The sequence below is a fragment of the Thalassophryne amazonica genome, chromosome 5 (genome assembly GCF_902500255.1).
Source record: "Thalassophryne amazonica chromosome 5, fThaAma1.1, whole genome shotgun sequence".
NCBI lineage: Eukaryota > Metazoa > Chordata > Actinopteri > Batrachoidiformes > Batrachoididae > Thalassophryne > Thalassophryne amazonica.
Window position 1 is genome coordinate 133,521,566 of NC_047107.1, and position 25,247 is coordinate 133,546,812.

The window sequence follows — 25,247 nt, forward strand, 5'->3', positions numbered from 1 at the left end:
TGCTGTGGAGGGGAGCAGAGATCGATCACTAATGATTAAATGCAGAGTGGTGCATACAGAGCAAAAAGAGAAAGAAACAGTGCATCATGGGAACCCCCCAGCAGTCTACGTCTATAGCAGCATAACTAAGGGATGGTTCAGGGTCACCTGATCCAGCCCTAACTATAAGCTTTAGCAAAAAGGAAAGTTTTAAGCCTAATCTTAAAAGTAGAGAGGGTGTCTGTCTCCCTGATCTGAATTGGGAGCTGGTTCCACAGGAGAGGAGCCTGAAAGCTGAAGGCTCTGCCTCCCATTCTACTCTTACAAACCCTAGGAACTACAAGTAAGCCTGCAGTCTGAGAGCGAAGCGCTCTATTGGGGTGATATGGTACTACGAGGTCCCTAAGATAAGAAGGGACCTGATTATTCAAAACCTTATAAGTAAGAAGAAGAATTTTAAATTCTATTCTAGAATTAACAGGAAGCCAATGAAGAGAGGCCAATATGGGTGAGATATGCTCTCTCCTTCTAGTCCCCGTCAGCACTCTAGCTGCAGCATTTTGAATTAACTGAAGGCTTTTTAGGGAACTTTTAGGACAACCTGATAATAATGAATTACAATAGTCCAGCCTAGAGGAAATAAATGCATGAATTAGTTTTTCAGCATCACTCTGAGACAAGACCTTTCTGATTTTAGAGATATTGCGTAAATGCAAAAAAGCAGTCCTACATATTTGTTTAATATGCGCTTTGAATGACATATCCTGATCAAAAATGACTCCAAGATTTCTCACAGTATTACTAGAGGTCAGGGTAATGCCATCCAGAGTAAGAATCTGGTTAGACACCATGTTTCTAAGATTTGTGGGGCCAAGTACAATAACTTCAGTTTTATCTGAGTTTAAAAGCAGGAAATTAGAGGTCATCCATGTCTTTATGTCTGTAAGACAATCCTGCAGTTTAGCTAATTGGTGTGTGTCGTCTGGCTTCATGGATAGATAAAGCTGGGTATCATCTGCGTAACAATGAAAATTTAAGCAATACCGTCTAATAATACTGCCTAAGGGAAGCATATATAAAGTGAATAAAATTGGTCCTAGCACAGAACCTTGTGGAACTCCATAATTAACTTTAGTCTGTGAAGAAGATTCCCCATTTACATGAACAAATTGTAATCTATTAGACAAATATGATTCAAACCACCGCAGCGCAGTGCCTTTAATACCTATGGCATGCTCTAATCTCTGTAATAAAATTTTATGGTCAACAGTATCAAAAGCAGCACTGAGGTCTAACAGAACAAGCACAGAGATGAGTCCACTGTCCGAGGTCATAAGAAGATCATTTGTAACCTTCACTAATGCTGTTTCTGTACTATGATGAATTCTAAAACCTGACTGAAACTCTTCAAATAGACCATTCCTCTGCAGATGATCAGTTAGCTGTTTTACAACTACCCTTTCAAGAATTTTTGAGAGAAAAGGAAGGTTGGAGATTGGCCTATAATTAGCTAAGATAGCTGGGTCAAGTGATGGCTTTTTAAGTAATGGTTTAATTACTGCCACCTTAAAAGCCTGTGGTACATAGCCAACTAACAAAGATAGATTGATCATATTTAAGATCGAAGCATTAAATAATGGTAGGGCTTCCTTGAGCAGCCTGGTAGGAATGGGGTCTAATAAACATGTTGATGGTTTGGATGAAGTAACTAATGAAAATAACTCAGACAGAACAATCGGAGAGAAAGAGTCTAACCAAATACCGGCATCACTGAAAGCAGCCAAAGATAACGATACGTCTTTGGGATGGCTATGAGTAATTTTTTCTCTAATAGTTAAAATTTTGTTAGCAAAGAAAGTCATGAACTCATTACTAGTTAAAGTTAATGGAATACTCAGCTCAATAGAGCTCTGACTCTTTGTCAGCCTGGCTACAGTGCTGAAAAGAAACCTGGGGTTGTTCTTATTTTCTTCAATTAGTGATGAGTAGAAAGATGTCCTAGCTTTACGGAGGGCTTTTTTATAGAGCAACAGACTCTTTTTCCAGGCTAAGTGAAGATCTTCTAAATTAGTGAGACGCCATTTCCTCTCCAACTTACGGGTTATCTGCTTTAAGCTACGAGTTTGAGAGTTATACCATGGAGTCAGACACTTCTGATTTAAAGCTCTCTTTTTCAGAGGAGCTACAGCATCCAAAGCTGTCTTCAATGAGGATGTAAAACTATTGACGAGATACTCTATCTCCCTTACAGAGTTTAGGTAGCTATTCTGCACTGTGTTGTTATATGGCATTAGAGAACATAAAGAAGGAATCATATCCTTAAACCTAGTTACAGCGCTTTCTGAAAGACTTCTAGTGTAATGAAACTTATTCCCTACTGCTGGGTAGTCCATCAGAGTAAATGTAAATGTTATTAAAAAATGATCAGACAGAAGGGAGTTTTCAGGGAATACTGTTAAGTCTTCTATTTCCATACCATAAGTCAGAACAAGATCTAAGATATGATTAAAGTGGTGGGTGGACTCATTTACTTTTTGAGCAAAGCCAATAGAGTCTAATAATAGATTAAATGCAGTGTTGAGGCTGTCATTCTCAGCATCTGTGTGGATGTTAAAATCGCCCACTATAATTATCTTATCTGAGCTAAGCACTAAGTCAGACAAAAGGTCTGAAAATTCACAGAGAAACTCACAGTAACGACCAGGTGGACGATAGATAATAACAAATAAAACTGGTTTTTGGGACTTCCAATTTGGATGGACAAGACTAAGAGACAAGCTTTCAAATGAATTAAAGCTCTGTCTGGGTTTTTGATTAATTAATAAGCTGGAATGGAAGATTGCTGCTAATCCACCGCCCCGGCCCGTGCTACGAGCATTCTGACAGTTAGTGTGACTCGGGGGTGTTGACTCATTTAAACTAACATATTCATCCTGCTGTAACCAGGTTTCTGTTAGGCAGAATAAATCAATATGTTGATCAATTATTATATCATTTACCAACAGGGACTTAGAAGAGAGAGACCTAATGTTTAATAGACCACATTTAACTGTTTTAGTCTGTGGTGCAGTAGAAGGTGCTATATTATTTTTTCTTTTTGAATTTTTATGCTTAAATAGATTTTTGCTGGTTATTGGTAGTCTGGGAGCAGGCACCGTCTCTACGGGGATGGGGTAATGAGGGGATGGCAGGGGGAGTGAAGCTGCAGAGAGGTGTGTAAGACTACAACTCTGCTTCCTGGTCCCAACCCTGGATAGTCACGGTTTGGAGGATTTAAGAAAATTAGCCAGATTTCTAGAAATGAGAGCTGCTCCATCCAAAGTGGGATGGATGCCGTCTCTCCTAACAAGACCAGGTTTTCCCCAGAAGCTTTGCCAATTATCTATGAAGCCCACCTCATTTTTTGGACACCACTCAGACAGCCAGCAATTCAAGGAGAACATGCGGCTAAACATGTCACTCCCGGTCTGATTGGGGAGGGGCCCAGAGAAAACTACAGAGTCCGACATTGTTTTTGCAAAGTTACACACCGATTTAATGTTAATTTTAGTGACCTCCGATTGGCGTAACCGGGTGTCATTACTGCCGACGTGAATTACAATCTTACCAAATTTACGCTTAGCCTTAACCAGCAGTTTCAAATTTCCTTCAATGTCGCCTGCTCTGGCCCCCGGAAGACAATTGACTATGGTTGCTGGTGTCGCTAACTTCACATTTCTCAAAACAGAGTCGCCAATAACCAGAGTTTGATCCTCGGCGGGTGTGTCGTCGAGTGGGGAAAAACGGTTAGAGATGTGAACGGGTTGATGGTGTACACGGGGCTTCTGTTTAGGGCTACGCTTCCTCCTCACAGTCACCCAGTCAGCCTGCTTTCCCGGCTGCTCGGGATCTGCCAGGGGGGAACTAACGGCTGCTAAGCTACCTTGGTCCGCACCGACTACAGGGGCCTGGCTAGCTGTAGAATTTTCCACGGTGCGGAGCCGAGTCTCCAATTCGCCCAGCCTGGCCTCCAAAGCTACGAATAAGCTACACTTATTACAAGTACCATTACTGCTAAAGGAGGCCGAGGAATAACTAAACATTTCACACCCAGAGCAGAAAAGTGCGGGAGAGACAGGAGAAGCCGCCATGCTAAATCGGCTAAGAGCTAGTAGCTACGCTAAGCTAGCGGATTCCTAAAAACACGCAAAGTGAATAATGTGTAAATAATTTAGAGGTGATTCAGCAGAAGGAGTGCTTTAGTTAAGGCACGTAAAGATTACACTGGGAAACAAATCGTAATCTAGATAACTAGATCAATCTAACTGCGCAGATTAAACAGCTAACAGATACAGAAAAACACCGCTGTGCTCCGGAACAGGAAGTGATACAATACCGCAGTGAGAGCCAACCACCAGTAGAGGCAAGCAAGATGACTTTAACAACTGTTAAAACAAATAAAAATATTGTTTAAAAAAAAAAAAAAAAGGTGACTTTTTTATCATTGCTTACAGACCCCTTTCCATTCTGGGCACAGTTACCCATGATGCATCAGGTTCAGGTGACTTTATTTGTACCCGTAGGTAGATTTGGCTTGCAGCAAACAGAAAAGGGCGTCAATGTTAGTCAAACACAACAATAACAATGAAAACACTAAAAACACTAATGAAGAACATTTGCAAAACAAAATGTAACACAAACACCACCGGGGACTCACAAGCTCACTAAACCACGAAAAAAGAAGCATCAGGAGAAACCACTAAAAGATGGTCAGCATAAAACTGATGTGCAAAGGGCATATAATGTGCTAATAAGCAGCTAATGTGACTAGTTCTTTGAGCAGGCTGTGCTTGGCTTTTATTGGCTTTTGTAATTATATTTATTAAGTGTTGATGAAGTGTTGATTTTATGAAATTTTACAACCCCTGGCAAAAATTATGGAATCACCGGCCTCGGAGGATGTTCATTCAGTTGTATAATTTTGTAGAAAAAAAGCAGATCACAGACATGACACAAAACTAAAGTCATTTCAAATGGCAACTTTCTGGCTTTAAGAAACACTATAAGAAATCAGGAAAAAAAAATTGTGGCAGTCAGTAACGGTTACTTTTTTAGACCAAGCAGAGGGAAAAAAATATGGAATCACTCAATTCTGAGGAAAAAATTATGGAATCATGAAAAACAAAAGAACGCTCCAATACATCACTAGTATTTTGTTGCACCACCTCTGGCTTTTCTAACAGCTTGCAGTCTCTGAGGCATGGACTTAATGAGTGACAAACAGTACTCTTCATCAATCTGGCTCCAACTTTCTCTGATTGCTGTTGCCAGATCAGCTTTGCAGGTTGGAGCCTTGTCATGGACCATTTTCTTCAACTTCCACCAAAGATTTTCAATTGGATTAAGATCCGGACTATTTGCAGGCCATGACATTGACCCTATGTGTCTTTTTGCAAGGAATGTTTTCACAGTTTTTGCTCTATGGCAAGATGCATTATCATCTTGAAAAATGATTTCATCATCCCCAAACATCCTTTCAATTGATGGGATAAGAAAAGTGTCCAAAATATCAACGTAAACTTGCATTTATTGATGATGTAATGACAGCCATCTCCCCAGTGCCTTTACCTGACATGCAGCCCCATATCATCAATGACTGTGGAAATTTACATGTTCTCTTCAGGCAGTCATCTTTATAAATCTCAGAACGGCACCAAACAAAAGATCCAGCATCATCACCTTGCCCAATGCAGATTCGAGATTCATCACTGAATATGACTTTCATCCAGTCATCCACAGTCCACGATTGCTTTTCCTTAGCCCATTGTAACCTTGTTTTTTTCTGTTTAGGTGTTAATGATGGCTTCCGTTTAGCTTTTCTGTATGTAAATCCCATTTCCTTTAGGTGGTTTCTTACAGTTCGGTCACAGACGTTGACTCCAGTTTCCTCCCATTCGTTCCTCAATTGTTTTGTTGTGCATTTTTGATTTTTGAGACATATTGCTTTAAGTTTTCTGTCTTGACGCTTTGATGTCTTCCTTGGTCTACCAGTATGTTTGCCTTTAACAACCTTCCCATGTTGTTTGTATTTGGTCCAGAGTTTAGACACAGCTGACTGTGAACAACCAACATCTTTTGCAACATTGCGTGATGATTTACCCTCTTTTAAGAGTTTGATAATCCTCTCCTTTGTTTCAATTGACATCTCTCGTGTTGGAGCCATGATTCATGTCAGTCCACTTGGTGCAACAGCTCTCCAAGGTGTGATCACTCCTTTTTAGATGCAGACTAACGAGCAGATCTGATATGATGCAGGTGTTAGTTTTTGGGATGAAAATTTACAGGGTGATTCCATAATTTATTCCTCAGAATTGAGTGAGTCCATATTTTTTTCCCTCTGCTTGGTCTAAAAAAGTAACCGTTACTGACTGCCACAATTTTTTTTCCTGATTTCTTATAGTGTTTCTTAAAGCCAGGAAGTTGCCATTTGAAATGACTTTAGTTTTGTGTCATGTCTGTGATCTGCTTTTTTTCTACAAAATTAAACAACTGAATGAACATCCTCCGAGGCCAGTGATTCTATAATTTTTGCCAGGGGTTGTATTATGCATGAAATGTGTGTTTCTGCTCGTGCTGGCGCTCTGTCTGCAAAGGAAGTTCCTAACGGATAAATAGTTATTTTGATTTTGATTTGATAAATAAATAAATATATAAATATGTGCAAAACCTACTAAAATTTGTTCAAATGCACAATTGCCGCTGGGACAAAACTACTCCTGTAGCGTTTTGTCCTACACCTTGGGACTTTAAACCTACGGCCAGAAGGTAGGAGCTGAAATTCATTAGCCAGAGGGTAGGAGTCATCAACTGTGATGCAGCTGGTTATCTGCTGTAATTGTTTGGTGTACAGGGACTCTAAACTCAGCTGCGACTCACCAATCAGCCGACTGGACCATTTAATAATCTGACACAGTCTGTTCCTGTCCTTTAGTGTCAGACTGTCAAACCAGGCCACCAAAGAAAAAGATAAAACAGATTCAATAAAATCACGATAAAATAGCGTTAACATGGTTTGGCCGATGTGGAAGTACGACAGTTTCCTGAGGCAGAACAAGCCCTGGTGCCCCTTCCTGCCTCACAGTTGGCCTCAAACGTCAGCAAATTATCAGTGATAGTCGCAAGGTATTTATAAGTTTGCACAATTTCAACTGGTTGACCATTAATTATTGTGTTCATCATGCAACACTATTTTGTCGGGCAACTGGCTGCAAACAAAAGTCAAAGTCAAAATGTTCTGTGAAATATAGCACAAATTCATCCCATCCTGTCTTTTAAAAATGCCGTAAAAACCTCAGTTTTGATGCATATGCTACAGCGATAACATCTGTGATTTGAGAAGTTAAACACGTTTGATGTCATTGCTACTTATGAGGTAGAAGCTAAAGCTCGTGACTGGAGTTTGGATATTTTTTGTCATGATAAAAATATTTAAAGCTTTGGAAGCAGTAAGCTTTGCAGACAGTGTTCAGTTTTATATTCCTAACATAGCTCACCAGTCACATCTCCTCCCGAGCGCATTGCCTCATTGCATTATCAATCCACAACTATGATTAAAGTCTGAGGATAGAAATCACTTTATCTGTTATGTATATTCTTAATTATTTTGATGAAATTTGATGTTCAAGGATTGGGCTCTGGCAAGGACCAGTGAGGGGGTTAACTGTTAGCCAAGTTAGTGACACCTTCACTGCACTATATTTGGCGCATCTTCAGTGAAATCAAGCTAAATTCATAATATCTCTAAAGGTATTAGAAAACACTAAATTATTTGTGCAAATGTTTCTGATGATCATAAAAGGGTGACGGGAAAAACGCAGTGTCCATAAAATGTTATGGTAAATGGAGGGACAAATGGCCAAATTTCACTATTTTAGAGCTCATAATTGCTGTATTATTGCATCTTATGTTACTTGACTCATTACAGAATTGTCCATCAAAAACACTTATCTGAGATGAAATGCTCTGAGATACTGAGATCAGGTCAGGGTTGAAATTAGCTCCATTGATCTGAGCTAACCACAGCCACGTCGCTAGCATAAAAGGTCCTCCATCCTTTCTCCTTGATGTCTAATGACTGTCGGGAAGGAAAACATCTTAGTGACCTCTTGCCCACATTTCCACGGTTTGCACAGCCGAACACCACACATGAATTAACCATTGTCATCCTTCAGCGATAATTGGCGCGTCATGGCTCACCAGCGCTCGCTTTATGTTTGTTTTCTGCCCTACAATATGGCAGCATGCTAGGAATCATGGGTAACCATGCCCAAAATGGAACTGGGTCTATACAGAAAGGCAAACATTCCCAGTAAATCTTCCATCGTATTATATCAGGTAGCAGTATTTTCCAAGAATTCATCAAAATCTATCTTTGTGATGAATTTACTTCAAACTGTCCATATACAAACTCGATATGTTTATTTATGTTTTGACCTAGTCTGCTAAATTATGACCAGTTTATGGCTCTTCTGTTACATGGTCATGAAATATTCCTGTCAAAAAAAATGGTAAACAATTAACATGCTTGTAGAACTCAAATATTGATGTAAAAAAAAATGTTTCGTTGAGCGTTACACATAAACTTTTATTTATTTATCCATTATTTATATAGGTAGTGTTGTGTGGGCCGCCAGAAGAGGAGGTACTGCTGGCCCACCACCAGAGGGCGCCCTGCCTGAAGTGCGGGCTTCAGGCACGAGAGGGCGCTGCCGCCACGGACACAGCCGGGAGTGACAGCTGTCACTCATTATTTCCTGACAGCTGTCACTCATTTATGCTTCATCATCTCACTCCATAAAACCCAGACGTCATCTCCACCTCATCGCCGAGATATCGTACTTCTATGGAGGTAACCTTCTCAGCCTGCAGATTCAGATAAGTGGTTACACAGACGCTGCACGAGTGTGTGTTAGAGGTGGAGGTGGCATTCCCACCGTTGTTTGTTATGGGGTGTACACACACCCACACTTGACTGTCTTTGCTCTTCACCAGCAGTACCAGATCCGACAGTCGGGGACGGTGATCACCTGGGAATTCGGGACTTGGTAGCTCCAGTATTCACCGGGTTCAGTGGCGGCGGAAATCGTGTGGTTCCGGCTCTTCTCAGGACAGACGTCTTCTATCCTCGAGCCTGCCCACACGTCACCTTTGTGGATTGACTGTTATCAGATTCTGAGATTGTCTGTATATTCGTTATGCACCTTCACAACATTAAATTGTTACTTTTTGGCTCATCTATTGACCGTTCATTTGCGCCCCCTGTTGTGGGTCCGTGTCACTACACTTTCACAACAGGTAGTCTCACTGAGACACAACGTCTCATTCTCAAGAGAGACCTGTTTCACTCAGACATTCGATATAACAAAGAACAGTTACAGGCAGACAGAGATATAATATCATTCTAACACAGTCAAATCAAAGTGCCAAACAAGCAAATTAAAATACTTAAAACAGGAACAAGTTTCCAGGGATTCTTCAAGTGGCCTGAAAATAAGTTTGAAATCCTCCATCGAAAACAAACTGGACAATTTCAGATCCTGTTGTAGTGTTCCAGGATGAAGTGGCAGAGTAAGAAAAAGCCTTCTTATCGACCTCTGTACGTACTGATATATGTGAGGCCACCAGTCCAAGGATGGGCTTGTAAATGAAAGTGTACCGATACAAACATCATGGGTAGTGATGACCAGCTGACCAGAGAATACAGCGTAAAGTGTAAGTCACCGAGAAATGTTGATGTCAACACCGGGTGCAAAATTCTGTGTGATTCCATTTCCTAATTTTATGTGAATAAGAATCAAATTTAAACCCAAATCAGTGTTGCTGAGTACTGAAAGTAATATTAGTCACTATTAATGAAAAGTAGGTGCAGCTTTACTCATGTCATTTATTCATTTATTCGATCAGTTGTTCTAAAAGTCAAATGTTTGGATAAATGTAGAGACACAACAGTAACAATCCAATGCAAATATGTGGTTTTATGAAATGGTAACAATACTGTACTGTACTCTAATCCATGTGACAGAGTGTGTATTATAGGACCGTCACCTCGCCAATATGGGAAAATATACTTTCATGACTAAAATGAGCAAGAAAGTGGGACTGAAAAATATCTCATTTAGTTTACGAATTGCACCAAATTGCATATAATATTTAAACATTTTCTGAGATCCCCCACACCCCCCCCCCCCCCCCCAGTAGGCATGCGCCTTACAAGGTCATGAACAAACTTTTCAGGGTTTTTTTTTCCAAGGGCCACTCACATCACTGGATTATTAGAACACTTTAGGGTTTACTAAAGGTTTTCATGTATCAAACGTGTGCAAACGCCATTGCACAATGGCAAATACATCTGCATGCTGAATTGCTAACAATGTGCAATGGGTTAGCATCTGTTAAATGTGCAGAATTTGCCTTTATGAAAGTGAAATCTGGGGTTTTCCACCAGAATGTGCAAAATTGTCAAAGGGAACATGCAAATAGGTGAGGTTTGCACATGCAATGTGATTTATCGAGGTCAAAAGGAAAGGTAGTAGGTGCTGATTGCATCTGTAGTTTGTGAATTTGAAACCTTGGCATTAACTGTTTGCACTTGACAGACTGCTGTTCCAGCGGCAGAGAGGCCGCCACCTCTTCATACACAGAACAGTAATAATTTAAAACAAACAATTTATTGGTAAATGTTGGGCATATTTAAAATGTTTGACAAAAGGTTGACCAGAGTACATTTTGGTGGAACTCATGATAATTACAGTAATTGATGTGTCACACAAATAAGCGCGCACACACACACACACACAATTTCAATTTATTTCATTTATATAGTGTCAAAAAACAATTGTTGTTCAGAGTTGGACCTGAAAAGAACAACTCAGTTAACACAGAAAATAATCATGCAGGAGACACTGAATTTCTTTTCCTGATCAGGAGACAGCAGATCGAGCTTAACCCTCGTCACCGACCACTGTCCCGTCAGCTCTGAAGGGCCCCGCCCATCTACCTCCCATATTTATTTAGAATAAAGTTACATACATATTGAAGGACAAAATACCAAAACACGTTAGCGACACAAATTCTGGTCTCACATCGATATGAAATTGTTATGGCTTTAGCCTCCAGTCTCACGAAGTAAACAGCATAACCCTGAACTAATACACAGGTCACACCGCTCCCTGCTCAAGGCTGGACTGTTAATTAGAACATACATCTGTGCTCAACAAAAACATGATCTCAGCAAACAGTCTGCCCTCTCACTGAGTCAAAGATCATCTTGTGAGCAGTTTAATGATTACTTAAACACCCGCAGACTTTTTATTCACCCTAGGGTCACGAAGTAGTTCTGCACCCTGAGAACATAAAGCCTGGGCTGGTACATAAGGTTTAATTAGGTCAGATAGGTAGGGAGGAGCCAGATCATGAACAGTTTTATAGACTAGTAGCAGAACCTTAAGATCTGATCTCACTGGGACAGGAAGCCAGTGAAGAGACGCCAAAAGTGGGTGTAATGTGGTCGAACTTTCTGCTTCATGTCAAAAGTCTGGCAGCAGCATCTTGAACCAATTGGAGAGTCCTAATGCTGGACTGCGATAAACCAGAAAATAGAATATTGTAGTAGTCCAATCTAGAAGAGATAAATGCATGGATCAGGGTCTCAGCATCAGCCATAGACAGGATGGGACGAATCTTCACTATATTGTAGCCAATAATGCATGCTTATAGTCTAAGATAGCATCACGCTACGCGAGGTGGAATACTTCTAATTTTGAATTACACCATTTCCATTCTAGACCTCTTGCTTTATGCTTGAGATCACGCAGGTAATCATTGAACCAAGGTGACTGTGATTTGGGGGGCGTGGTTTTAACACAGGTGTTGTGAAAGTGTAGTGACACGGACCCACAACGGGGCGTAAATGAACGGACAATGGATCAACCGAAATACAACAATTTAATGTTGTGAATGTGCACAACGGAAAAACAGACAAATGCAGTTTAGAACAACAGTCAATAATGCAAGGTGATGTGTGGGCAGGCTCGAGGATAGAAGATGTCCGTCCAGAGAAGAGCTGGGTCCCACACGATTTCCACTGCCCACGGATCTGGAACACACCGGAGCCGCCAAGTCCTGAATCCTTAGGTGGCCACCGTCTCCAGCTGTCAGATCGGTACTGTTGGCAGGAAGCAAAAACATTTTATGCTGGGTGTGTGCACACCCAGCAAAAAAATCAGCAAACAGTTCTATTCCACTTGGAGGGAACACCTCCACCTCCGACACAGGAACAATGTAACGACAGAGCCTGAACCACTACTTATCGTATGTGGGGCGAGGAGTGAAGGTCGTCACTCCTCCACCGTCCAAAAAACCCAGCTCCCAGCTGCAAATAGAGGTACAGGAACTCCTGCAAATAGTTCAGAAAAGGATTACGTGCAATCGGCACAACAGCGGCTGAGAATTTTACCTTCTAGGTAGACTGATATCTTGGCAGGGAGGTGGAGTTGCTGCCCGGCTTTTATGGAGATGGTGATGATGGGGAACAGCTGTCAGGTGGTGATGAGGGACAGCTGTCATTTCCAGCTGCTCCCGTGAGGCGGCAGCGCCCTCTCGTGCTTGAAGCCCGCCATTCAGGCAGGACGCCCTCTGGTGGTGGGCCAGCAGTACCTCCTCTTCAGCGGCCCACACAACAGGACCCCCCCCCTCAAAGGTTTGTCGGGATGGCGGCGGTAGAAATCGGCCAGGAGGGCCGGGTCCAGGATGAAGCTCCTCTTCACCCAGGAGTGCTCTTCGGGTCCATAACCCTCCCAGTCCACCAGATACTGAAACCCCCGGCCCTTTCGACGGACGTCCAGGAGCCTGCGCACGGTCCAGGCAGGCTCTCTGTCTATGATCCGGGCAGGAGGCGGTGCTGGTCCGGGGGTGCAGAGTGTTGATGTGTGGTAGGGTTTGATACGGGAAACATGGAACACAGGATGAATCCGCAGTGAAGCTGGTAGCTTCAGCTTCACCGCGGCCGGACTGAGGACTTTGAGTATGGAGAATGGTCCAATGAATCGGTCTTTCAGTTTCTGGGATTCCACTTGAAGGGGGATGTCCTTGGTAGATAGCCAAACCTCCTGCCCGGGCTGGTAAGCAGGGGCCGGGGAACGCCAGCGGTCTGCAAGGGCCTTGGCCCTCGTCCGGGCTTTAAGCAGGGCAGAGCGGGCAGTGCGCCACACCCGACGGCACCTCCTTAGGTGGGCCTGGACCGAGGGCATCCCGACCTCCTCCTCCACGAGCGGAAACAATGGGGGCTGGTACTCCCCACTGGCTTCTGGTGGGATGTAAAGTCTGTTCTTACGAACCGATGCAGGAAGTCCCGCAAGACGTCATTAACCAAGGCTTGGAACGTCGCGGGCGCATTGGTGAGGCCGAACGGCATGACCAGGTACTCAAAGTGACCTAATGGGGTGTTAAATGCCGTCTTCCACTCGTCTCCCTTCTGGATCCGAACCAGGTGATACGCATTCCTAAGATCCAATTTAGTGAATATTTGGGCTCCATGCAAGGGTGTGAACACCGAATCCAACATAGGTAACGGGTATCGGTTGCAAATCGTGATTTCGTTCAGCCCTCTGTAATCGATGCATGGACGGAGTCCGCCATCTTTCTTGCCCAAAAAAAAGAAACCTGCACCCATCGGGGAGGTGGAGTTCTGGATCAACCCGGCAGCTAAAGAGTCCCGGATATAGGTCTCCATTGATTCGCGCTCTGGACGTGAGAGCTTGTACAGCCTGCTGGACGGGTACTCAATGCCCAGGATCAAATCAATGGCGAAATCGTACGGTCGGTGCGGGGGAGAGTGAGTGCCAAATCTTTGCTGAAAACATCAGCAAGATCGTGGTACACCTCAGGCACCGCCGTCAGATTGGGGGGGACTTTGACCTCCTCGTTAGCAGTCATACCGGGGGGAACCAAGGATTCTAAACACTCCCAGTGGCAGGTTTCGCTCCACTGAGCCACAACCCCAGACGGCCAATCAATCCGGGGATTGTGTTTTATCATCCTTGGGAAGCCCAAAATAACGCGGGAGGTAGAAGGTGTTACAAAAAACACAGTCTCCTCCCGATGATTCCCAGACACAACCAATGTTACTGGCTGTGTCTTGTGTGTGATTAAAGGGAGAAGGGTGCCATCTAGTGCCCATACCTTCAATGGTGAAGGAAGGGCCACTAGAGGGAGCCCCACTTCTTTTGCCCATCTGCTGTCCAACAGATTCCCTTCCGACCCCGTGTCCACCAGTGCTGGGGCGTGAAGGGTTAGATCCCCACTCAGGATCGTAACTGGGAGTTGTGCAGATTTACGTGCGCACCCCTTGTGTGTGTTATGACCCACCCTTAGCCCAGTCTCTAAGGGTGAGTGTTGTCGTTTTGGCCGTTTGGGGCAGTTTTTCTGTATATGCTCTTTTGAGCTGCAGAGGAAACACTCCCCGCGGGCCAGCCTCTTCAATCTGTCATCTGATCTAATTTTGGCCCTGCTCGTTTCCCTTACAACGTCAGCAGGGGGAGCTGTTGCCACACGGAGCCCTCTGGCTGTGGAGCGTGGGGAAGATGGTTCCCTTTCGGACCCGGAAGGAAGAGGGATGGCTCTTGCCTGACCACGCCCTTCGCCCCGCTCCCGTCGACGTTCTGCTAATCGGTTGTCTAACCGTACTACCAGGTCGATAAGCCTGTCTAAATCCCGTGGCTCGTCCTTAGCCACCAGGTGCTCCTTAAGGACCAAAGACAGTCCGTTTACAAAGGCGGCGCGGAGTGCAACAGTATTCCAGCTGGCCCTCGCTGCCGCGATGCAGAAGGCGAATGCATACTCAGCTGCACTCCGACGCCCCTGTCTCATAGACAGCAGCACACTCGAAGCGGTCTCGCCTCTATGTGGATGATCGAACACCAGTCTGAACTCCCTCACAAACTCAGTATATATCGTTAGGAGCCGTGCATTCTGCTCCTAGAGCGCCGTAGCCCAGGCGCGTGCCTCACCTCGAAGCAGATTAATAACATAAGCCACCCGGCTGGAGTCTGACGCGTACATAACGGGACGCTGTGCAAAGACGAGCGAACACGTCTGCGCACGTCTCCACACAACCCCCGTACGGCTCCGGAGGGCTTATGTATGCTTCAGGGGACGGTGGGGGAGTTCGTTGAACGACCAGTGGAATATCTGTATTCGGCGCCTGAACAGCAGGAGGAGGTGCTGCAGCAGCGCCCTGTGTGCGCGCTTCCACCTGGGCGGTGAGAGCCTCCATCCTCCGATTGAGAATAACATTCTGCTCGGTCACCAAGTCCAACCGAGCAGTGAAGGCAGTTAAGATTTGCTGCAGCTCACCTAATACGCCACCTGCCGGCGCCTGTGCACCCTGCGTTTCCATTGGTGGTTCACTCAATGGTTGACGCCCCTCGGGATCCATGACGTTAGCCGAGATATCCTGTTGTGAAAGTGTAGTGACACGGACCCACAACAGGGGGCGTAAATGAACGGACAATGGATCAGCCGAAATACAACAATTTAATGTTGTGAATGTGCACAACGGAAAAACAGACAAATGCAATTTAGAACAACAATCAATAATATGAGGTGACGTGTGGGCAGGCTCAAGGATAGAAGACGTCCGTCCAGAGAAGAGCTGGGTCCCACACGATTTCCACTGCCCACGGATCTGGAACACACCGGAGCCGCCAAGTCCTGAATCCCAGATGGCCACCGTCTCCAGCTGTCAGATCGGTACTGCTGGCAGGAAGCAAAAACAGTTTATGGTGGGTGTGTGCACACCCAGCAAAACAATCAGCAAACAGTTCTATTCCACTTGGAGGGAGCACCTCCACCTCCGACACAGGAACAATGTAACGGCAGAGCCTGAACCACTACTTATCGTATGTGGGGCGAGGAGTGAAGGTCGTCACTCCTCCACTGTCCACAAAACCCAGCTCCCAGCTGCAAATAGAGGTACAGGAACTCCTGCAAATAGTTCAGAAAAGGATTACGTGCAATCGCCACAACAGTGGCTGAGAATTTTACTTTCTAGGTAGACTGATATCTCGGCAGGGAGGTGGAGTTGCTGCCAGGCTTTTATGGAGATGGTGATGATGGGGAACAGCTGTCAGGTGGTGATGAGGGACAGCTGTCACTTCCAGCTGCTCCCGTGAGGCGGCGGCGCCCTCTCGTGCCTGAATCCCGCCATTCAGGCAGGACGCCCTCTGGTGGTGGGCCAGCAGTACCTCCTCTTCAGCGGCCCACACAACAACAGGTGGTGCAATCAAGTCGAGTGTAGTTTTGAGCACTGAGTTTAAACTATCCACAAGTCTGTCTACTGACTGGGTATTTTCCAAACGTGAAGACATCAGGCAGTCTAGCTTCTAGTGTAGTCTTAGTTGAGGAGTTGATGCATGTAATGACATATAAGGTTGTTGTTCCACTAAACACGGCAGTGAAACTGTAAACTTGATAAGTGAGTGATCAGAGACCACTGATGTAAGAGGCATGATGTCAATATTCGTGACAGCAATACCGCATGCAAGAACCAAATCCAGAGTATTTCCACTAATGTGTGTTGAGTCTTGAAAGCATTGTCGAAATCCTAATGCATCCACAATTTCCATAAACGCTGCCACATAACTGAGCATCTTCAGGTGCTGGCAGTTAAAGAAGAACCCCTCTTATTTCAGACATTTAATTATTGTTCATTTGATGGTATCGAAGCAAACTGGTGACTAATTATGCTGTATTCTGCAGCATAATTAGTCACCTCAGAGATCTGTCTAGTGTCCTGGACAAGGCACTTCTTCTGCAGCATCTCAGTCCACCCAGCTGTAAACGGGTAGCTGCCTCGGCTGGAGACGTAACATGTGATTGACTGATGTTCTGTCCAGGGGGAGTCATTGACTCTTACAATACATTTTCTTGTAGTGCAGATCATACTCTCAATCAAACATCTTCAGATTTATATTCCAAATTAAAATGCTGAGAGAATAAAATGGTACATAAACTGGAATAACAACATTAGCGATGTCAGTGAAAAATGTTTTTACTTTTATGATTCAGTGCGCTGATTTGACATATATGAATCGTTTGTTGCCAAATCACAAAAAGACACTTCACAAGGGTAAAGTCCCCCCCCCCGCCAAGCAACAGTCTTAAGGAAACCCAGAAGAAACCTCAAGCAGACTAGACTAAATGGGGGGGGGAACCAAACTGTCAATTGTAAAGATCAAATTAACAAAGACGGATCAAACATTCAGACCAAAACAGAAAAAAACACATTCAATGACAATCCAGTAACATGACATGACCTCTGACCTGTTGTTGTTTTTTTTCTTTATGCATATTATTGATGGACAGCTGTCACTCAAACTGGTTAGTATCAGACCTGTGTGACATATTGTCAGGTGTGTTCTCTGTAAACAGTCCGTACAGATTGTGTGTCTGTTTGCTGCAGGGTTCTGGTCCTGCAGACTGCAGCCATCTTCCTCCAGAAAGACGACGCAAAAAACTTCAAACAAGAATCAACAACATCAACCGAGAGATCCAGCAAGAGAGAGAACAGAGGTACACGGAGATCCTTCATTTAGTCCAAAACAATGGCCTACTGACATTGATGTGTGAGTGAGGGTGTGTGAATGTGAGGCATCACTATAAAGCACTAACCATAAAAGTGATCTACAAATGCATACCATTTATATACTATTATCAAGGTTGGGTAGGATTACTTTGTAAGAATACATGTGGATTACATGTATGTACATACATTTGGATTACTTGTAATCTAATTACTTTTGGATTACATTTCAAAGTAATCCTACCCAACCTTGACTATTATATACTATTTCACTAGTTCCAGCTACATGACAGTCAGTTTTTTATGTATGTGAACTGGTTAACACGGAACTAAAATGTCATTTGTCCTTCTTTGTTGGTTCTGACTTATTCCTTGCTTGTTCCCACTGCTGCTTTCAGTTCCCACTGGTTCTCTGTTTGATCTCACTGGTTTTCTCTGAGTTCCCAGTGGTTTGTAATGGTTCTTTGTAGTTCCCACTGGTTCTCTGTCTGTTCACATTCATCACACTATAGTAGGGCTGGGCGACTCCTCTGTGTAGTCGATGACATCACTTCCCCTGACTGCATATAGGAAAAGTCCCAGAATGCATTGTCTTAAACACTTCCTGTTGCATTAGAATGGCAAGGATTTTTGCTTAGCCATGCCTGGCTGGTGTACTTTATTTTTAAATAATTTTTAGTGTTTGTTCGTCACTTTGATTTTTCAATTGTTAATATGAGCGAAGCGTGGTGCAGCGGCGCGAAGCTCACTCATGGTACAGGGCATCCTAAACAGGAAGTGCCAAAATTCAAACCCACAGTAAAACAGGAAATGTTCAAATGCCAAACACTTCCTGAATTGACAGACGAGATCCCATGGAATCTCACGGGAACTCAGTGGCAAGTTCACACTCAAACAGGAAGTGCCAATATCAGTCACAGTGAAGCAGGAAAAGTTCAAATGTTAAACACTTCCTGGCATGGGTGGAGCTAGATTGGAGGGTGGGGTTTCACTGGACTCTCCCAAAACCTGAATGGACACAGATGATTGACATGTCACAGCACCACAAGTCAATCAATCAATCAACTTTTTTCTTGTATAGCGCCAAATCACAACAAACAGTTGCCCCAAGGCGCTCCACATTGCAAGGCAAGGCCATACAATAATTATGAAACACAGTCTACGTCTAAAGCAACATAACCAAGGGATGGTCCAGGGTCACCCGATCCAGCCCTAACTATAAGCCTTAGCGAAAAGGAAAGTTTTAAGCCTAATCTTAAAAGTAGAGAGGGTATCTGTCTCCCTGATCTGAATTGGGAGCTGGTTCCACAGGAGAGGAGCCTGAAAGCTGAAGGCTCTGCCTCCCATTCTACTCTTACAAACCCTAGGAACTACAAGTAAGCCCGCAGTCTGAGAGCGAAGCGCTCTAATGGGGTAATATGGTACTACGAGGGTCCCTAAGATAAGATGGGACCTGATTATTCAAAACCTTATAAGTAAGAAGAAGATTTAATTCTATTCTAGCATTAACAGGAAGCCAATGAAGGGAGGCCAACACGGGTGAGATATGCTCTCTCCTGCTAGTCCCCGTCAGTACTCTAGCTGCAGCATTCTGAACCAAACTGAAGGCTTTTTAGGGAACTTTTAGGACAACCTGATAATAAGAATTACAATAGTCCAGCCTAGAGGAATAACTGCATGAATTAGTTTTTCAGCATCACTCTGAGACAGACCTTTCTGATTTTAGAGATATTGCGTAAATGCAAAAAGGCAGTCCTACATATTTGTTTAATATGCGCTTTTGAATGACATATCCTGATCAAAAATAACTCAAGATTTCTCACAGTATTACTAGAGATCAGGGAAATGCCATCCAGGTAACGATCTGGTTACTCTGGTTGAAAGAGCTGCATTTTGAAATCAGTGAGTCACATTGACTGCTAGCTTCCTCCTGTCCAGTAGTTGGTGCTGTGTACCACAAAAGTTCTAATCCACCTGAGTAGAAGAAGAAAAACAGTTGCTTCAGATTTGAACTGAACACGTCGTTTGAACGATGGACTTCTAATGACACCAAACTTATATTGTGAGTAAACGACCGTATTTTATGCCAGAAATGAGGTCCAGGTTGTTAAAATCAGCATTTCTTCATTAATCCGGTGGCTTATTGTTGTTGGTTATAGTGCAGCAGATAACTGAAACAATCCTTTCAAATGGTGATACAAGCTCAAATTGAGCACAAATACAGCTGGACACAAATTAATGGAGCAACTTTAACTTTTGACCCCTGTACAAACTGAAACTGACCTTTGTCACCATTCTTACTGCTTTTGCCTCATAACTCCATACATATCAGTCACAGATTGTCCAAACTTTACCTTTTTGGAATCTTTATGATCAGGTAAATAATGTGGTGTAGACTGGAGCATCTTTTAATTTAGACCAGGGGTGGCAATGTGTTCCAGAAAAGACCAAGAGTGTGCAGGTTTTCTTCACAGCCACTGACTCCACCAGGTGATTTCACTATGAACGGACAATGAAAGAGTCAAATATGAACACTTTTACTGTTGTGAATGAGCACAACCAAGTACAGCAGAATACAGAATGTCAGATAATAGTCAATCAACAAAGGGGACGTGTGGGCAGGCTCGAGGATAGAAGACGTGGATAGAGGACTGGTGACCTTGACTTGGGTCTGGTGGTCTTGACTTCCTGTTCCGGAGCACAGCGGTGTTCTGCTGTATCTGTTAGCTGTTTGAACTGAGCTGTTTGAGTTCTTTGAATTAACAGTCTTTTTCAAGACTTTTTTACTTTTTTACTTTTTTTTACTTTTTCACCGTGCTCCAACGCCTAAAGAAGACCTCTAACGGTCGAAGCATCGCGACAGAGCGCTTTTATCAACTAACCTTCATCAGCGTTGGCAAGCTAACTAGCTTGCTAACGCTTTCGTTTTTATTTTTATTTTATTTTTTAGCACTGTTGTCGTGCGTTATCTGTGCTGCTCCACAGCCTGTCCAGTGGATTTCTATTTTATTTTTTACCACTGTTGTCGTGTGTTACCTGTGCTGCTCCACAGCCTGTCTAGTGGTTTTTTGTTTTGTTTTGGCACCGTTGTTGTGCGTTACCTGTGCTGCTCCACAGCCTGTCCAGTGGATTTTGATTTTGATTTTATTTATTTATTTATTTTTTAGCACTGTTGTCGTGCGTTACCTGTGCTGCTCCACAGCCTGTCCAGTGGATTTTTATTTGGCACTGTTGTCGTGCGTTACCTGTGCTGCTCCACAGCCTGTCTAGTGGATTTTTATTTTGTTTTAGCACTGTTGTCGTGCGTTGCCTGTGCTGCTCCACAGCCTGTCCAGTGGATTTTTATTTTTATTTTATTTTATTTTTTAGCACTGTTGTTGTGCGTTACCTGTGCTGCTCCACAGCCTGTCTAGTGTCGGATTCCCTGTTTGGGAATCCGCTAGCTTAGCGTAGCTACTAGCTCTTAGCCGTTTTAGCATGGCGGCTTCTCCTGTCTCTCCCGTACTTTTCTGCTCTGGGTGTGAAATGTTTAGTTATTCCTCGGCTATTTTAGCAGTAACGGTACTTGTAGTAAGTGCAGCTTGTTCGTGGCTTTGGAGGCCAGGCTGGGCGAGTTGGAGGCTCGGCTCCGCACCGTGGAGAATTCTGCAGCTGGCCAGGCCCCTGTGGTCGGTGCGGACCGGGGTGGCTTGGCCGCCGTTGGTTCCCCCCTGGCAGACCCCGTGCAGTCGGGAGGGCAGGCTGACTGGGTGACTGTGAGGAGGAAGCGTAGCCCTAAACAGAGCCCCGTGTACACCGTCAACCCGTTCACATCTCTAACCGTTTTTCCCCACTCGACGATACACTCGCCGAGGATCAAACTCTGGTTATTGGCGACTCTGTTTTGAGAAATGTGAAGTTAGCGACACCAGCAACCATTGTCAATTGTCTTCCGGGGCCAGAGCAGGCGACATCGAAGGACATTTGAAATTGCTGGCTATCTAAGCGTAAATTTGGTAAGATTGTAATTCACGTCGGCAGTAATGACACCGGTTACGCCAATCGGAGGTCACTAAAATTAACATTGAATCGTGTGTAACTTTGCAAAAACATGTCGGACTCTGTTGTTTTCTCTGGGCCCCTCCCCAATCAGACCGGGAGTGACATGTTTAGCCGCATGTTCTCCTTGAATTGCTGGCTGTCTGAGTGGTGTCCAAAAATGAGGTGGGCTTCATTGATAATTGGCAAAGCTTCTGGGGAAAACCTGGTCTTGTTAGGATAGACGGCATCCATCCCACTTTAGAGGGAGCAGCTCTCATTTCTAGAAATCTGGCCAATTTTTTGGGATCCTCCAAACTGTGACTGTCTAGCGTTGGGACCAGGAGGCAGAGCGAGGAGCTACAGCATCCAAAGCTGTCTTCAATAGATGTAAAACTATTGACGAGATACTCTATCTCCCTTACAAGTTTAGGCTATTCTGCACTGTGTTGTTATATGGCATTAGAGACATAAGAAGAATCATATCCTTAAACCTAGTTACAGCGCTTTCTGAAAGACTTCTAGTGTAATGAAACTTATTCCCTACTGCGGGTAGTCCCAGAGTAAATGTAAATGTTATTAAAAATGATCAGACAGAAGGGAGTTTTCAGGGAATACTGTTAAGTCTTCTATTTCCATACCATAAGTCAGAACAAGATCTAAGATATGATTAAAGTGGTGGGTGGACTCATTTACTTTTTGAGCAAAGCCAATAGAGTCTAATAATAGATTAAATGCAGTGTTGAGGCTGTCATTCTCACTGTGTGGATGTTAAAATCGCCCACTATAATTATCTTATCTGAGCTAAGCACTAAGTCAGACAAAAGGTCTGAAAATTCACAGAGAAACACAGTAACGACCAGGTGGACGATAGATAATAACAAATAAAACTGGTTTTTGGGACTTCCAATTTGGATGGACAAGACTAAGAGACAGGCTTTCAATGAATTAAAGCTCTGTCTGGGTTTTTGATTAATTAATAAGCTGGAATGGAAGATTGCTGCTAATCCACCGCCCCGGCCCGTGCTACGAGCATTCTGACAGTTAGTGTGACTCGGGGGTGTTGACTCATTTAAACTAACATATTCATCCTGCGTTACCAGGTTTCTGTTAGGCAGAATAAATCAATATGTTGATCAATTATATATCATTTACCAACAGGGACTTAGAAGAGAGAGACCTAATGTTTAATAGACCACATTTAACTGTTTTAGTCTGTGGTGCAGTAGAAGGTGCTATATTATTTTTTTTTTTTGAATTTTTGCTTAAATAGATTTTTGCTGGTTATTGGTAGTCTGGGAGCAGGCACCGTCTCTACGGGGATGGGGTAATGAGGGGATGGCAGGGGGAGTGAAGCTGCAGAGAGGTGTAAGACTACAACTCTGCTTCCTGGTCCCAACCCTGGATAGTCACGGTTTGGAGGATTTAAGAAAATTAGCCAGATTTCTAGAAATGAGAGCTGCTCCATCCAAAGTGGGATGGATGCCGTCTCTCCTAACAAGACCAGGTTTTCCCCAGAAGCTTTGCCAATTATCTATGAAGCCCCTCATTTTTTGGACACCACTCAGACAGCCAGCAATTCAAGGAGAACATGCGGCTAACATGTCACTCCCGGTCTGATTGGGGAGGGGCCCAGAGAAAACTACAGAGTCCGACATTGTTTTGCAAAGTTACACACCGATTTAATGTTAATTTTAGTGACCTCCGATTGGCGTAACCGGGTGTCATTACTGCCGACGTGAATTACAATCTTACCAAATTTACGCTTAGCCTTAACCAGCAGTTTCAAATTTCCTTCAATGTCGCCTGCTCTGGCCCCCGGAAGACAATTGACTATGGTTGCTGGTGTCGCTAACTTCACATTTCTCAAAACAGAGTCGCCAATAACCAGAGTTTGATCCTCGCGGGTGTGTCGTCGAGTGGGGAAAAACTTAGAGATGTGAACGGGTTGATGGTGTACACGGGGCTTCTGTTTAGGGCTACGCTTCCTCCTCACAGTCACCCAGTCAGCCTGCTTTCCCGGCTGCTCGGGATCTGCCAGGGGGGAACTAACGGCTGCTAAGCTACCTTGGTCCGCACCGACTACAGGGGCCTGGCTAGCTGTAGAATTTTCCACGGTGCGGAGCCGAGTCTCCAATTCGCCCAGCCTGGCCTCCAAAGCTACGAATAAGCTACACTTATTACAAGTACCATTACTGCTAAAGGAGGCCGAGGAATAACTAAACATTTCACACCCAGAGCAGAAAAGTGCGGGAGAGACAGGAGAAGCCGCCATGCTAAATCGGCTAAGAGCTAGTAGCTACGCTAAGCTAGCGGATTCCTAAAAACACGCAAAGTGAATAATGTGTAAATAAGGTGATTCAGCAGAAGGATGCTTTAGTTAAGGCACGTAAATTACACTGGGAAACAAATCGTAATCTAGATAACTAGATCAATCTAACTGCGCAGATTAAACAGCTAACAGATACAGAAAAACACCGCTGTGCTCCGGAACAGGAAGTGATACAATACCGCAGTGAGAGCCAACCCCAGTAGAGGCAAGCAAGATGACTTTAACAACTGTTAAAACAAATAAAAATATTGTTTAAAAAAAAAAAAAAAAGGTGACTTTTTTATCATTGCTTACAGACCCCTTTCCATTCTGGGCACAGTTACCCATGATGCATCAGGTTCAGGTGACTTTATTTACCCGTAGGTAGATTTGGCTTGCAGCAAACAGAAAAGGGCGTCAATGTTAGTCAAACACAACAATAACATGAAAACACTAAAAACACTAATGAAGAACATTTGCAAAACAAAATGTACACAAACACCACCGGGGACTCACAAGCTCACTAAACCACGAAAAAGAAGCATCAGGAGAAACCACTAAAAGATGGTCAGCATAAAACTGATGTGCAAAGGGCATATAATGTGCTAATAAGCAGCTAATGTGACTAGTTCTTTGAGCAGGCTGTGCTTGGCTTTTATTGGCTTTTGTAATATATTTATTAAGTGTTGATGAAGTGTTGATTTTATGAAATTTTACAACCCCTGGCAAAAATTATGGAATCACCGGCCTCGGAGGATGTTCATTCAGTTGTATAATTTTGTAGAAAAAAAGCAGATCACAGACATGACACAAAACTAAAGTCATTTCAAATGGCAACTTTCTGGCTTTAAGAAACACTATAAGAAATCAGGAAAAAAAATTGTGGCAGTCAGTAACGGTTACTTTTTTAGACCAAGCAGAGGGAAAAAATATGGAATCACTCAATTCTGAGGAAAAAATTATGGAATCATGAAAAACAAAAGAACGCTCCAATACATCACTAGTATTTTGTTGCACCACCTCTGGCTTTTCTAACAGCTTGCAGTCTCTGAGGCATGGACTTAATGAGTGACAAACAGTACTCTTCATCAATCTGGCTCCAACTTTCTCTGATTGCTGTTGCCAGATCAGCTTTGCAGGTTGGAGCCTTGTCATGGACCATTTTCTTCAACTTCCACCAAAGATTTTCAATTGGATTAAGATCCGGACTATTTGCAGGCCATGACATTGACCCTATGTGTCTTTTTGCAAGGAATGTTTTCACAGTTTTGCTCTATGGCAAGATGCATTATCATCTTGAAAAATGATTTCATCATCCCCAAA

At 43.6% G+C, this 25,247-nt stretch overlaps 1 protein-coding gene across 1 annotated transcript in view; it reads left to right on the plus strand.

Moving 5' to 3' along the window:
- Positions 1 to 25,247, plus strand: part of fnbp1a (formin binding protein 1a) — a 350,992-nt gene that overhangs the window by 160,025 nt on the left and 165,720 nt on the right. Inside the window, exons 12-13 of the mRNA XM_034171436.1 lie at positions 17,380 to 17,394; positions 17,477 to 17,586. Coding sequence (XP_034027327.1) covers positions 17,380 to 17,394; positions 17,477 to 17,586 — 125 coding nt within the window. The remainder of the gene's footprint in view (positions 1 to 17,379; positions 17,395 to 17,476; positions 17,587 to 25,247) is intronic.